This window comes from Notechis scutatus, chromosome 2 (genome assembly GCF_049901735.1).
Source record: "Notechis scutatus isolate UNSWTSFEM ecotype Mainland chromosome 2, rNotScu1.2, whole genome shotgun sequence".
Lineage (NCBI taxonomy): Eukaryota > Metazoa > Chordata > Lepidosauria > Squamata > Elapidae > Notechis > Notechis scutatus.
In genome coordinates this window covers 24,380,469-24,396,376 of record NC_142010.1, presented here as the reverse complement: position 1 = coordinate 24,396,376, position 15,908 = coordinate 24,380,469, and the positions used below count along the sequence as shown (strand labels likewise).

General features: G+C 41.9%; 1 protein-coding gene across 1 annotated transcript; it reads right to left on the bottom strand.

Moving 5' to 3' along the window:
* Positions 1-7,943: 7,943 nt before the first annotated feature.
* On the bottom strand, positions 7,944-14,514 carry LOC148131926 (uncharacterized). Its single transcript, XM_087954155.1, has 3 exons — positions 14,439-14,514; positions 14,141-14,344; positions 7,944-12,494 (listed from the first exon to the last, which is right to left on the bottom strand). The coding sequence occupies exons 1-3, from the start codon at positions 14,512-14,514 to the stop codon at positions 8,983-8,985; spliced, it is 3,792 nt and encodes a 1,263-aa protein (XP_087810281.1). The 3' UTR covers positions 7,944-8,982.
* Between the last annotated feature and the right edge of the window lie 1,394 nt (positions 14,515-15,908).

Here is a 15,908-nt window from a genome sequence, read left to right as displayed (position 1 = left end):
CAAACAAACAAAAGACTCTGCCTTTTAATAAAATCTGTGAGTCGGACAAGGTGCTACCTGACTCCGTGTGATTTTTGACTACCACAGACCAAAGTTTCTCAGGAGAAGAGTTTTGGGAAGTTGAAGTCCACACATCTCACTGCAGTTGAGGAATCTTAACATACCTTGTTGGAGTTGAGGAATACTGCCATAGACCAGGCTCTCCAAACATGGCGACTTTTAAGACTTGTGGATTTCAACTCCCAGAATTCCTCAACCAACCATGCCACTGGATTAAATTTTGTTGTTTGAGATGTTTCGCTGCTCATCCAAGCAGCTTAATCACTCAAAGCAAGCCAAACATCTCAAACAACAAAGTTTAATCCAGTGGCACGGTTGGTTGAGGAATTCTGGGAGTTGAAGTCCACAAGTCTTAAAAGTCACCACGTTTGGAGACCCTGGTCTATGGCAGTATTCCTCAACTCCAACAAGGTATGTTGTTGGAATGTATCAACAACTCCTGCCAAATCAACCTCTGGTTTCATCCCCAAAGTGGGTTGCAAAGTATCAGTGAATTCAGATACATTTCCTGCTCTCCCCAATCCCTGGTGACCTGCATCTTTTCAAGACCAGGCACAGTGCCGAATTGTGGGGTGGAAACAGGCCTGCAAGGAGAAGAGATCATCGTATAGGTAGCACAAGTTCTTCTCCAGGCTGTCCAGCAATGCTCTGCATTGGCACGAGGCCACTTTGCAAGCATCATGAAAGGAACCAAGATATACCAAAGGGGTTCAGAGGCCATCTAATTTCTCCTGCCCTCTTCCTTCACCTGGGACTCAGAAGCTACAGGTGTTGCTGAGTTTCAGGTTTGCTCTCCTGAGCCAGTTCTGGAGTATTGGCTGTGTTTTTCTCCTGTTTCTAAAAATGGAACAAAGTCTGAAGGAAATTGCAATCCACTGATGGAAGAAATGTTGTCCTTGCCTTTGAAATCTCCACACAGAGCTAAAAAAACATGTTTTTATCATCTGTCTTTAGGCAATCCAAAAATAACGAAGCCAATCTATATTTCCAAAGTCCTTCTGAAGAACTAAGGAGGAATAACAGCTTTGTAAAAATAGTGGTTCGTCTTCCCAATATTAACAAAATTTCTAATCTCATAGCTGCTGTGCTCAAAAGGATTGATTTGAACTCTTTGTGATCTTTCTTGTATAAAATGAGCTCATTGTTTCGAGTTAGATTTTATGTTGTTAGTTACTGCCCAACTATCAGCAGATGCGCATTTAGAACATAAAATAATAGGGTTAGAAGGGAAGTTGGGGGTTCCTTTTTTGAATTTCTTGTGTTTCTAAATAATTGATACCAGGAGAAACGTTTTTCACAACTTTCTAACTTCCAGTGTTTTGAGACCAAAAGTGCCAACACCCCTGGAAGGCAGTAGGTTGAGTGGAGAGGCCTTCCAGGAGGCAGGGGGCAAAAAATGATGGCCATAATTATGCAAGTGAAACACCTTTTATTTTTACAAATATTGGCATACATAAAAAAGAGGACTTCAATGGCAAATCTAGGACCACCATCCTGACTTTTCTGGCATCCCCTTGCAAATACCTCTAAAGTCCAGCAAGGCTGCCTTAGCGGTTAAGGATTTATAAGGATTTTTGTTTCTATGGGCACCTAGCTGATCCTAACTAAGCATACTGTAGATGGGAGAGTGTGAGGAAAATCAGAACGATGGACTAGATTGGAATTTTAAGAAACCCAAACTATGCTGAAAGAAGTCAGGAGCAACTTTAGTTGCCCCCCCACCAAAAAAAAACCCCTATAAAGTTGTGTGAACTGAAGTCACCAGGAGTCCCATGTGATTTGAAGATATTCTGTCATCTCCCTTAGGGGCTTAGAAATCCATAATGCTGGGAAAGGTGGTATAAAAGAGCAGAAGTGGATGACCAGCCACATGGTAGGTGGATTGTTAGAAGATCTGAAGGGCCAGACAGGATAGATGATTGTTAAAAGATAGCAATAGCCCTTAGACTTATATACCGCTTCACAGTGCTTTAAACGGTTTACAGAGTCAGCCTATTGCCCCCAACAATCTGGGTCCTCGTTTTACCCACCTCGGAAGGCGGGAAGGCTGAGTTAACCTTGAGCCATTCAGAATGGAATTCCTGGGATGAGCAGTGAGTACTGGATTCTAACCCCTGTGCCACCAAGGTTTGATGGTGATACTGACTTGATGGCACACACAACCCTCCTATCAACCCAGTGGACTTCGGTCCTAATATTTTGGACAGGGAATGAGCACAAAACAGCACTTGTGTTTGTGTGGGTGGAGAATTGAAGTAAATATCTCTCTACTGATAATAATATTTCTAGTTTGGGGTTGAACTGTGGGTCCTTGGTGTTCTGTGAGCTTGGTGGTTTTACTAGCACTGATGATGTTATCTAGTTTGGTAATAAAACATCTGCAAGAAAATTACCAACCTCAGAGAACAACCAAGGACCCCACAAATATCTCTACGATGGAAACCTAAAACCGTTTCATTGGCTGACAACTTAGGCCAAGTCCCTACATGGAGAAGGTTGGGTGGGTGAGCTTTCAGAAGCATAATTCATTCCCTGTAATCCAGAGAGGCTTCAACAGGTGGCAGCATCTGCTGACATTGTCCAGTAGACAAGAAACCTAATCAGGGCTGGTTGAGATTATAGTTAAACTTCAGAGCAGTAGACCATAGTGGAAAACATTCTGGGAAAAGACAAGACCATCTAGTGTACTTCAGTCTTATGGCCAAGAAAACTGCAGCAGTTCGACTTGAAGGAACTCTTATTGAATTAACCATCTGACTGGTTACTGACCAAATCAAAGCTAATGATTTATTCAAAGCAATAACAGCCCCCTGTGGAGATTTGTCTCTGGGGGGGCAAATTTCAATTTTTATTCTTCTCTAAACTATTCTGATGAGTATGGAATCTGTCTGCTGTGTGTGGGGCCTGGGCATTAAGTTGTTGCCACAATGAAAAGAATGACTATGAAATGGACTTTGTGAAAGCCCCAAGCAAAAACTCAAGGAAAGTCATTCTGGACCATCTAGGCGGCAAGGCTTACTTGAATGACAAAGGGAGCTGGAAGGATTTTCAGCAATACAGTCTGAAATACAATACAATGAGCCCTACAATCTGAAACACAATACAACAATACAACACAGCCAGGAAGGGCAAAAGGAATTACAGTTCTTGCTGGTTCCCAGGAAGAAAACGCAGTTAGTAAATTTGAAAAGTGATCTTTGGAAGGAGTTTTGGTGTGGTGGGTTTTTTTTCATGCTGCCAAAAAAGTTGGAAGTTGTTTTTTAAAAATATCAAAATGAAAGTTTTACAAAAGTATACTAACTACTCAAATGATCTCATCTATTCAAAGCAATCCCCATGTTTTTTATGCTTGCTCTACAAGACATTTGGTGGAATATATATATAATTATACATGGTGCAAATCACCCTGTTTGGGCTACTGATTAAGGCAGAGGTCCCAAAACTTGGCAACTTTAAGGCTTGTGGACTTCAACCCCAGAATTCTGGGAGTTGAAGTCCACAAGTCTTAAAGTTGTCATGTTTGGGGACCTCTGGATTAAGGCATCAGACTAGAAAGCAGAAAACCTTGAGTTCAAGTCTTATCTTAGCCATGAAAGCCAGCTGGATGAGACTCAACCCAACCCCCACCTCACAGGGTGGGTTTGGGGAAGATAGGAGGAGGAAGGTGTGTTGGATGTGTTGACCTGTCTTGCGTTATTGTATAATACAGGTGGGAAATAAATGTAATTAAATAAAAGAATAAATAACTCAGCCCATGGGATTAGATATTTCAGTGCATCATGCATTAATCCAGAATACTGGATAGAGCAATCGATGGATGTTAACCATAGATGCTGATGGGAATTCTAAGAGTCGCAATCCACTTCTTGAAAAAAAAATGCTGAGATTGAGAAAAAAACTGGTTTAGAAACAAAGCTGTTTCTTTCCTAAGCCGAAAGACAAGTGGACAGCATCTGCAGGTGGGGGAGGATGGGAGGGAATGTGAAACTTCCAAACAAACATGATATCAACCCTGAAGCTGATCTGACGGAGGCCATTTTGAGCCTTCAGTGTTGCCACACTGGAGTTGAGCTGAGGGATAGGGAGGGGGGGAATAGAGATAACTGGGACTTCGTAGCCAAAACAAAATAGTTTCTCCTGGGAACTAAGGACATTCCCACAGGTGGTCGGAGAGAGGAGTGAAGTTACCAGGCAACCAGAGGGCAACTTGATTGAACCATCTGACTGTTTGAGGAAGGGAGAAAACTTTTAATTAGGTAAAAACCATGGGAACATTCAGTCAATTTTCACCAGCCTGTGCCAACATGATATATCCAATAAAACTTTTCTGTAAGGAATCTGCCTGCCTCAGAGTTCTGTTCATTATGGGTATACACCCATACTGTCTACTTGGAACCCTGACACATGAATTGATAAAATCTGGTATCTGTCTAAACTGTGTGATAACCTTCCATAAGGAACCTGGGGGCACCTTTTCAGACTGTTATCAAGAGGCACAGGCCACAGTTCAGGCCAACACCTCTTCATAAACTCTAAGTCTGAAAACAGCCTCCCAAACGCCTTCTGATTTGGGGAGCTATCAGAAAATTATACAACTTTCTCTTACAAAGCCTTCATCAAGACCAATCTTCATGGTTATTATATGACACCATCATAAGTTATCCAAACTTCATCTATTGTATTTTATAATTTAATACAGTTACTATACTATAGAACAGGGGTCTTCAAACTTGACAGCTTTAAGGCTTGTGGACTTCAACTCCCAGAATTCCTCCTCCAGTCATGTTAGCTCAGGAATTCTGGGAGTTGAAATCCACAAGTCTTAAACTTGCCAAGTTTGAAGACCTTGGATATAGAACTATGTAGTTGTTGGGTTTTTTTAAAAAAATTGTCCTGTTTATATTTAGCGATATCCAGCCCATTTTTCTACTTTCCCAATGTAGAAAGCATGTAATATCAATGTCATGTTTAATTTGGAAATGAAATGGATTGCATTAGTGCAGGCTGCATTTTATTAGTGTACGTGCCTTCTGATGCTTCAATGTGCTAATTGCCGATAATAAAGAAGTTAATGAAAGGAGCAGCTTGATAATCAGGGACAGTTGTAAGGAACTGTGGTGGTGGGATTTATGCTTAGAATGTTGAAGATTAAAATAATCAGAAAAAGAACCAAGTCTACGGTAATTTGCAGCTGGAGGAAAGAACAAAGGGGGGGCTTAGCAGCTGAACAACAATGGAGATAGAATAGCCTTTTCCAATCTGGAACCAACCAGAGGTATTGGATCTTTACATGTGGACTATGCACCTCCCTGGAAGTAATTTTGAAATGCTGCTTTGAAGCCGCAGCAGCAGGAGTGCAAATCAACCTTCTGTCTGCAGCTCTTTAAAGTGACTGCATCCATCCATTTCTGAGATTGTTCCCTGCAACTATGGCTTTTGGGAAGCAAATTGAGAGCATTAAACCAGACTGAGGAAGGCTGGGTGTGTTCTAGGTGGTTCTGAGGAACAAGGGAAAGAAATTGCCAGTATCTCATTAGCTAATTGCTCACCCTATGTAGCCTACATGAATACCTGCACAAGGTTCTATAAAATAGTTCTCTTTCAATTTTATCTTCTAATAATAAGGAACTTACCCTCTTGATAAGAATTTGTTTAGCAGGCTACATAAGGCAATATGTTAGGAGCCACCTATATAACATTTAGGAAGTATATATGAAAAATGGAAATAACCTTGAAGTAAGATGCAGTTTATTGACTAGGAGACAATGAGCTGCAGACGTATTATCCGCTATCCAGAGTCGCAGGACTGCAAGGTAGGTGAATCAATTAAATAAAAAAATACAATAATACTTAAGACTAAGTAAGTCTAAGTTAGTGTTTCTCAAACTCAACAGCTTTTAGACACCTGGACTTCAATTAAGAGAAAAATTTACAGTAGGTATAGTAATAAAACATTTGAAACTGAGCAGAAGACAGAATTTGGTCTTGAATTATGTACAAATGATGAACATGTAACTGCTAAACTGAATCAACTGTATGATAAAACTATACCATGTTTGGACAAAATGATACCATATTGCTGGAACAATGCAGAAATATATGGTTAAAAGTATTGAAATTCATATTAAAATTTAGATTATGAAATGTATTGGTTTATTAATCCAGAAAAATTGTCTAGAATGTATAAAAGTATTTCAAATTTACACTGGAAATGTGGACAACATGAAGAATCGTTTTATTATTCCTGATGGACTGATAGACTTGTTTAAAAGCCTGAAATGTTGGGTTCAAATAGAATTATGCAAATAATTTTTTAAAATTAATATTTAGCTGAAACCAGAATCATTGTTGTTGGGATTAATGGGCAAATAGAAAAGAGCAATAGGAGACTATTCTTATACCTCTGATCACTACTGCGAATATGTATTATGTTGAAAAACTCAATCAAACTTATTTTTAAAATAGATATGAGGACTTCAACTCCCAGAATTCCCTAGCCAGGACAAGAGGTTGGATGTGATGACTTCTTACTTACCTATGTGATGACTTCTTACTTACCTCATAGAGTTACCTAAACTCTATGATTCTATGACATCTACCTGATCACATGTTCAGTGTATCTCAAAAGCCTGCAGCCTGCGTTTTGCACCATATTTCCTTTACTGTAAATCAAAGGATTCCTTAATCCAAACCACGAGACAGTCTGATAGAACACACTTATAAAAATAAAAGTCACCCTTTAATCAAACTTTGATCAGGTTCACATATTGCAATAACTGGCCTAGCTCAAGCAGGTCTCATTTATAAAGCAAATTCCAAAACCTGTGTAGGAATATATATGGAGAAAAGCCAAACTATCCTGCTGCTAAAAACTTACACTTAAAACTAGTTTGTTGAATTAATCATAATAAACCTTTTGCACATCACCTTAAGCCTATATTCTTTAAACCCTGTCATTGTGGTTGGCAAACTACTGTTTATGGCTTAACATAAAGCACAAACTATTATGTCTTCAAACTACCACCTTTTGTTTGGTATATGAAGGGATCCAACCTAGAATTTTGAGAATACAAATTCTATGATATGTTCGAATCATCAACTTCCATCACTGGAATGTATGTGTGTTTGCCATGATTTAGTCCAGAAACAGCTGCCTTTAATCATTGTGTTTTACCCTGAATGTTGGTGGCAAAAAAAGAAAAAAGAATCTGACTTCACCTCATTCTAAAATCATCTAACAATTGATCATGTTCTCCTCAGAACTTGTAGGAGCTCCATCAATGGAGGTTTTTAAGAAGAGATTGGACAGCCATTCGTCCAGAATGATATATAGGGTCTCCTGCTTAAGCAAGAGGTTGGACTAGATGACCTCCAAGGTCCCTTCCAACTCTGTTATTCTATACTCTGAACTCTGCCAAATGGCTGAAAAGTGAAAAATCATGACAGCCGCAAGAAATAAATAAATCTTTTGTTTTGCATCTGTGGAAGGTCTTCTTCACAGCTCTGTAAGAACAGAAGTCTACAAATGCTCTAGAATAATAATTTTTAGCTACTGAGTTATCACCTCCTAACACCCAGGCTGTGAACTTGTCACTGCAAAAGGAAAATGTCAGAACCCAAGAGATAAAACTCATATGTGAAACTCAGTCACCTCAAACTACGAAAAGGGTGGCATATAAATTTGATAAATAAAGAAATTTGGGCTGAAACACTTGGCTGTTTACAATATGCCCTTATTATATAAAAAGAATTTCGTCACAAATTGCATTCTATCAGAAAGAATCCACTCTTTATTGGAGGAAAGAAAAACATAGGATGATCAGACACAAAACAATGTGTATTTTAAAAATTTTTGTTAAAAGACATATACATACATGCACGCACACACACTGTATAAGCAAGGTATAAAAGTCAGATGTTGATAGATTCAAAGCTTTAAGCCCAAGGTGACTAGAACCAACTTTGAATTAAACAACCAAAGATAAACCAGCCATTTGTGTTGCGAGTGCTACTTTACATAAGAAAATAGGAATTCAGAGAAGGGATGGAGAATGAGGTAAGATCAACATAGCAAAAATGAGCAAAAAATTAGAAGGTACAATACCTCAAACGATATCTTCTACAGACAGTATTATCTACAAGGAGACTCATTGATAATTGGATCTACTGAATTTTCAGGAGAACATTTGAGTCAATTTGGCCCCGGTTTGGGTCTTGAATTCAAAGACAACAATTCCAACTCACAACCATCCTCCCCGAACTAAAATTAAACTTGCAAGACAGACTCAAAATGTTATGGCCAAAATAGGACCTCAGGAGATCTCATTCCAATATCTTTGTTCAAATTATGCATGTCTTTGGTCTCTCTCTCAAAATGCAACATTCTGTGTGGCTGGTCCTAGATAGAGAACCTGCAGAAAAACTAAGAAAATAATCAGTGGCACATATCACTTTACAGGAAAACCACAAACCTAGATTGATGTCCATGCATTTGTTAGAGGTCATTTAAAAATGCACAGAATAGAAATCAGGTCACTCTCCTCTCCTCCATCACCTCAAGTTCCAAGCGCAATATTTTAATCATCTTTCTGATTGAAAAAAAATCTCTATTTTCACCAAACTGGGGCATCTTTCTAGCAACTTCACCAAGTTTCTTGGAGAAATGGAAGAAGGGGGTTATACAAGGGATCTTCTGACCCAACTTAAAAAGGATACTGTTGGGACAAAAGCAAAGGGGTGAGACACTCTAGAATAAATGTGCTTGCTAAGGGGCCTCCTCTAATGCTCCATGGGGAAAGAAAGCCAAGAGAGAGTGCTAAAATATGTTCCCAATTTTGAGTGTAAAGAGATACGGTGCTGGAATGTCAGAAGAGTAATGCGGCCTCTCATTTTCTCACAATAGGATTCAGCTTCTGAATCACATCAGAACTTCTTCCGCTTTAGAAGGTCCGTGTGCACAGATGCTTGCTCACAACCAGGGCAGGCATAAGCCTTCTCCTTGCCATTAAATTTTAAGTGGGTCATATGTTTAGGATTCAGCCAGAAGCTTTTCCCGCAATGCATGCAAGGGTGGAGACTTTTCTGGCTGTGGGTGGCCTTGTGCTTGTTGAGGTTACACAACGCGTTGCAGCGAAAGTCACATTCGGAGCACTTGAAAGGCTTCTCTCCAGAGTGGATTCGTATGTGGACCTTAAGGGCTGTCACAGAAAAGAAACTTTTCTTACACTGGGTGCAGGGGAACGGTCTGTTCTCAGTGTGGTTCTTCTCATGAATCAAGAGATTGGTCCGACTACGGAAGGATTTCTTGCACCGAGAGCAGACATGTTTCATCTGCTGATCACATATGGTTTTTCCCTTAGAAGGTGAGCTCTGAAGCTTCCTCAACATCGCTGTTTGCAGTTCAACACTGCGTCTACCCTTTGCTCTCTTCTGTGTCCTTAGTGGATTTTGGATCTCTCCCAGCTGCTGAGCCAAAGGTGCTCTCCCCAAATTCTGGGCAGGAGCATTTGAGCGCCCATTTAGAGGGCAGAATTGGTCATGATCCTGCTGGGTCTTGCTTTTGGACAACCATGGCATAGGCCGGGTCTCTGCCGGATCCCCGACGTTGGATGGCTTGCATTTTTCTTTTTCACAACTCTGAGAGCCAGAATTGGCCTCAAGGGATTCCCACTCCTGTGCCGCAGAGACGGCTGTGTTCCTTTGCACAACACTTTCGGTAACTTTCATTTGGGCTTCTCTGGAGAATGTTTTCTGGCAGGGCAGTTCGAGGCAAAGATCCTTGTGGTTATTGGATGCACCTTGAAACAAACTGGAGGAAACACTCATACAGGGGTCGCTTTCAGGACCATCGCGGTACTTTGCTTTCCTGGGGGAGCTGGGTGCATTTGGGCGGACCATTTCTCGTTCTTCTCGTTGACAAAAGCAACGTTTGGACCTTCTCCCCACAAGCTGCGCTTCTCTCTTAGCTTTTCTTCTGGAGGAAGCCCGTGGTCTCAACTGCCAGCCATCGTGGTTTTTTCCCTTCTTATGACTTTGGGAATGGGTATTTTTGGAGCAGGTCCCGGGCTGATGGATAAAGAATATGTCCTTTCTTCTTGGTTTCCTTTCCAATTTCACTGCCTGGCTGACTTCCCCATAGCCCAGCAAACTATTTTCTTTGAATTTTCTAGATAATTGCATTGGCATTGTAATATACTTTTCTGGAGCTCCTGTGTTTGATCTTTCTTCTAAGGGCGCCGGCAGATCTCTTTCTTCTTCCTGGGCATGTGGCAAGCTGATAACCTTATCTGTGTGAAGTGGTGGCTGCAATAATGCTTGTCCAATAGGATTTCCCTGATGTTCCTCCGTAGAAGCTGTGCTACTTGGGAAATTAGAAAACGCCCGTGTAGCCTGCATGATTGCGGATAGTTTGCGGCATTCTTCATTCAGGTGAATTCTCTTGTGTCTTTTCAGATGCCACGGCTGAAAGAAGCCTTTCCCGCACAGAGAGCATTTGAAGAGCTTTCGGTCCAGGTGTCTGTTTTCATGGATGACCTCCCTCACGACGGGCTGTTCGGGGAATTTTCCTTTCAGGTGGGTCTTCTCATGTCTCTTCAGGTGCCACATCTGGATGAAGGCTTTCCCACAGGTAGCACATCTGAAAGGCTTTTGCCCAGAGTGGATCCATTGATGCCTGGTGTAGGAATAGTTATCATCAAAGGTTTTCCCACATTTTTGACAGAGGCAGGGCTGTTTCCTTCTGTGGGGAACCCTGAGGGAGGAGGTGGGGGGATCTTTTGCAGCCATTTTGTCTTTGGAGTCTGAGCACAGTTTTTCCCCCGTGTGGGTTTCTTGGTGGGGAACCAGAGATTCTTCTTGGGAGGTGTTTCCCTCACGTTCCAAGTGGGGATATGGCTGTTGCTTTCTCCTATGGATTTTTCCATGATTGACAAAGGCGCTTTTGGTTCTCATGCATTTTCCACAATGCTGACAAACATAATTCTCTTGAGTGGGGATTTTGGGGTGCTTGGCAAGTCCTGAGCGATGATTGACATCACTTGCAGGGAGAAGACCTTCAGAAGCCTTCTGTCCATAGTGGTGACTTTTGATGATCCTCATAGTGTGATGACGTTTGATCCTCAAACTTTTGACATCTTCATTGGAGAGTTCTCTGAGGTGACTCTCTAGATGTCGGAAAAGGTGGGGTTTTCGAATGAAACTTTCTGTACATTTGTGGCATTTATAGGGTCTCTCACCTGTGTGGAGTTTCTCATGGTCAGCAAGTATGATACGTGTACTTAAATATTTCCCACAATATTGACACTGATGGGGTGTTTTCTGTGCCCATTTTCTTGGGCACCAAATGCGGTAAGAGCTACGAGTGAAGAGTTTTCTGGAAACTGGGCATTTAGAGGGACTTCCTCTTTCGTGAGAGATTTCCGAATCAACCAAGGCACTTTTCACAGCCAAGCTTTTACCTTTTTTTGGATGCTTCCTGGATGCCTGTTTCATATGGGTCATCATGTGTGACATCAATATAGCCTTATGAAGAAAGCTTTTACTACACTGGGAACATTTATACGGCCTTGCTTCCCTGTGCATTCTCTCATGATCCACAAGCAAACTTTTGAACCTTAGACATTTCCCGCAAAACTTACATTTATGGAGATTGACTTGGTCTTGCTGTTGTCTAGTGAGGCCAATCTTCAGTGATCTTGTACTCCCAGAGACAGGGGCTGTATTGTCTTTCTTTTTTTCAGTTTCAGGCATACTTTCTATCTTTTCTTCCTTCTTATCCTTCTTTCTGTTATTTTTGGGTGCTGTGTGGCAATTTTGATGTTTGTCAAGACGTTCCTTCTGAACAAAGACTTCCCCGCATTCATGACACTTATAGGACTGCTGGGTTGTGTGGCTCTTTTGATGTAGGAGGAATTGTTCTTTGAGCTCAAAAGACTTCTTGCAGGCGAAACATTCATAAAGCTTCATGTTTTGAGGCTTCACAACACTATAGGAAGGTCTGTTGCCTGCTTTTGCTCTGTGGCCCTTCTGGTGGCGGTCAAAGACTTTTTTGGATGAAAACCTTTCTTCGCAGTCAGGGCAGTTATAGGCCTTTGTCGTACTGTGTATCCTCTGGTGATTGGCGAGAGATATTTTGGATTTGAAGATCTGTCCGCAATCAGGGCACGGGACCGAATGGTCCCTTCCTGCAGCTCTTTCTTTGGCCTGGGAGCTTTCGTTGGCATTGCCCGTTTCTGCCTTTGTCTTTCCTAGCTGACTCTGTGAAGGCTTCTTCAACTGGGACCCATGTTTATAGGCCTCTCTAGGCTTCAGACTCTGTGATCCACTCCCTTTGGAAGTATTAAATAAGTTTCGGCGAAGGATCATCGGTCGAAAACCTCCACGATGAGGAAAGCTTCCACGATGAGGCTTTTCTTCTTCACTCTCTTGATCATTATCTACAGCCCCCCAAAAAAACAAAGGGGGGGGGAGAGAAAGTGACAGTGCAGGGGGATTAGTGCACAAGTTGCACTAGTGCCACTTGGCATTTAGATGCAATTCAGGGTGTTGATGGTTATCTTTCAATTAAGACCTATCGTTTTTTGGGGAGGACACATCCCTCCAATTGTCTTTTACCATCCCATAATGGGTTGGTACCATTATGTCTTTTACCATCCCATAATGGGTTGGTACACTCAGGATCTCACATATACCCCCTTTGACATATATTATGGAATTCCAGAAGTGTGCCTCCTCTGTTGCCACTCCTGCACCCTGGAATGGTATTCTCCCAACTATTAGAGTCTACACCAGGGGTGTCAAACTCAAGGTCCACGGGGTAGATCCTGCTCATGAGGCCATCCTGATCAACTCAATGCGAAGAAGAAAGATCGGCCCAACCTGACTTCGGCCCTGTCTACCCAATGCGAAGAGGAAACATGCCAGCAGTTTGGGGAGTGGTGTCAAACTGCCCACGCCCACCCAGTTAGCCATGCCCATCCAGTTGGCCACACCCACCCAGCCCAAGGTCAACCACAGCCCTGATGTAACCTTCAATGAGTTTGACACCTCTGGTCTACACCAAGGATTGCCAAACTTGGCAACTTTACACGTGGACTTCAACTTCCAGAATTCATGAGCTAGCATGGCTGAGGAATTCTGGGAGTTGAAGTCCGCAAGTCTTAAAAGTTGCCAGGTTTGGAGACCCCTGCCATATTCCCACAAACCACAATAGCTGGTTTAACACACCCCACCAAGCCAGAACAGCAAACCAAGTGGTCACTGTCACTTAGCATAATATGTGAACCCAGACAATGAGCTGGATCCAATCCCACTGCTAGAATTGGATTGCTCTTCTACGACTCTCTTAAAATGGCAAGCTTTTCAAGGTATCTTAGAACAGTGGTTGCCAACCGGTGGGCCGCAGAGAAATATCACCCCCAGAGCACACACCCCCAAAGCAATTAATCCAGGCTGCACAGAAACACAAGGCTGTGCTGCCCACATGGCCTGTGGGAACTCTCCCCTCCCACTCACTCCTTACCCGGCAAATTTGCCTGCTAAATTGCAATTTTTCCTTTTTCCGACCATCAGCTATTCTGTTGTGCCGAGAGATTTAGATTAGCTAGGAAGCAGGAAATCATTTTATTTCTTACTTTCTAGCTAGCCTTTAGATCTTCTACTCTGCTTTTAAGCAGAGCCGAACCTCCCTTAGGACTGAAGCTTCTATTATTCAGTGCAGACTTACTGCAAGCAAATTTTATGTGACAGACTCAGGTAGCCGATGGCAGATAGATAGATCTCTGAATGATTCTTTCAACAACTCAATTTGCCTGTCTACTTTGCCTGATTTTGGGTAAAAGTTGCATTTTTTATATAAAAAATTCAATATTTATATAAATGTTTATAATATTTACATACAAGCCATGCCGAGCCAGTCACATGACCACCAAGCCACACCCAGAAATTAGACCACACCCACAGAACTGGTTAGTGGGATTTAAAATTATGAGTTTGGTGCTCCCCGAGGTCCAAAAGGTTGGCGACCCCTGTCTTAGAACTACAGTAGCCCTTTAAGCCAGAGGCCTTCTGCAGCAGTTCTAACCTGAGTTTGCAGACTCTGAACTGGGGTAGGTCACAGGACTCCGGTATCGATCCCACCAGATCCCTCCCGTCGGTAACTGCTTCAGTGTTGGCTTAATTGGACCTTCATCTGCGCTTTCATCGGAGCTCTGGATTTGTGGGACCCAGGCTTCTTCTCCACGATCCAAGCGGGAGAGCAGCTCAGAGGAGTGGCAATGAACTCGGCCTGCAGGGGTTTAAAAACAGCAGGTGGGTTGGCTGAGAGCTGGCACAACACAGCAACAGGGACCAAGTTGTGATTCATGTACTCTGCAAATGACCTTTGGCATGAGACTTAATCTCCGACACTCCGTATGGAATATTGGTACAAATAGTTTTTGACTTGCAACGATTCATTTAGTGACCATTCCTGTTACAACAGCACTGAAAAAGTGACTTATGACCGCTTTTCACACGGATGACAATTGCAATATCCACGTGGTCACGTGATGAAAATTCAGAGGCTTGGCAACTTGCATGTACTTATGACTGTTGCAGAATCTCAGAGTTCCCTTTTGTGGCCTTCTGACAAGGAAAGTCAATGAGAAAGTCAGATTCACTTAATGGCGTTACTAACTTGACAACTGTGGTGATTCACTTAACAACCGTGGAAAGAAAAATCGTAAAATGGGGCAAAATTCACAGAACAACTGTCTCGCTAACAACAGAAATTTCGGGCTCAATTGTCATAAGTCAAAGACTTACACATATGATCCCAGGTTCAGTACCTGGCTTCTCCAGGTGATTTTTTTTTTACTCCTAATCCTAACTGAAATCCTTGAGAACTGCTGATGGCTGGTAGAACAAATTATGTGAGCTAGCTAGATTGAGGATTGTTTAATATATGTCAGCTTCCCATATTTAAGAGCCTCGGTGGAGCAGTGGTTAGAGTGCAGTATTGCAGGCTACTTCTGCTGCCTGTCAGTTGCCTGCAATTTGGCAGAGCGAATCCCACCAGGTTCAAGGTTGACTCAGCCTTCCATCCTTCCAAGGTCGGTAAAATGAGGACCCAGATTGTTGGAGGCAATAGGCTGATTCTGTAAAACGCTTAGAGAGGGCTGTAAAAGCATGCAGAAAAAACAATTACTACCAACCTGCCTTCAATCGACGACCTGTACACTGCATGAGTAAAAAAAAGAGGGCTGTGAAAATATTTACAGACCCCTCACATCCCAGACATAAACTGTTTCAACTCCTTCCCTCAAAATGACGCTATAGAGCACTGCACACCAGAACAACTAGACACAAGGACAGGTTTTTCCCCGAAAGCCATCACTCTGCTAAACAAATAATTCCCTCAACACTGTCCAACCAATTACAAAGTCTGCATTACTATTAATCTTCTCATCACTCCTTATCACCCATCCCCTCCTACTTGTGACTGTATGACTTTAACTTTGTTGCTTGTATCCTTATGATTTATATTGACTGTTTCCTAGTATGATTTGATTGCTTATTGTACCCTAAGACTATTATTAAGTGTTGTATCTGATGACTCTTGACTCTTGATGAATGTATCTTTTCTTTTATGTACACTGAGAGCATTTGCGCTAAAGAATAATTTTTTGTGTGTCCAATCACACTTGGCCAATAAAGAATTCTGTTCTGTTCTGTTCCATTCTATATAAGTCTAAGTGCTCTTGCTATTGCTATATTTCCATTTGACACTGCAACTGTCATAAATATGATTCAGTTGTCAAGCACCTGAATTTTGATCATGTGAACATGAGGACGCTGCAACGGTCCCAAGT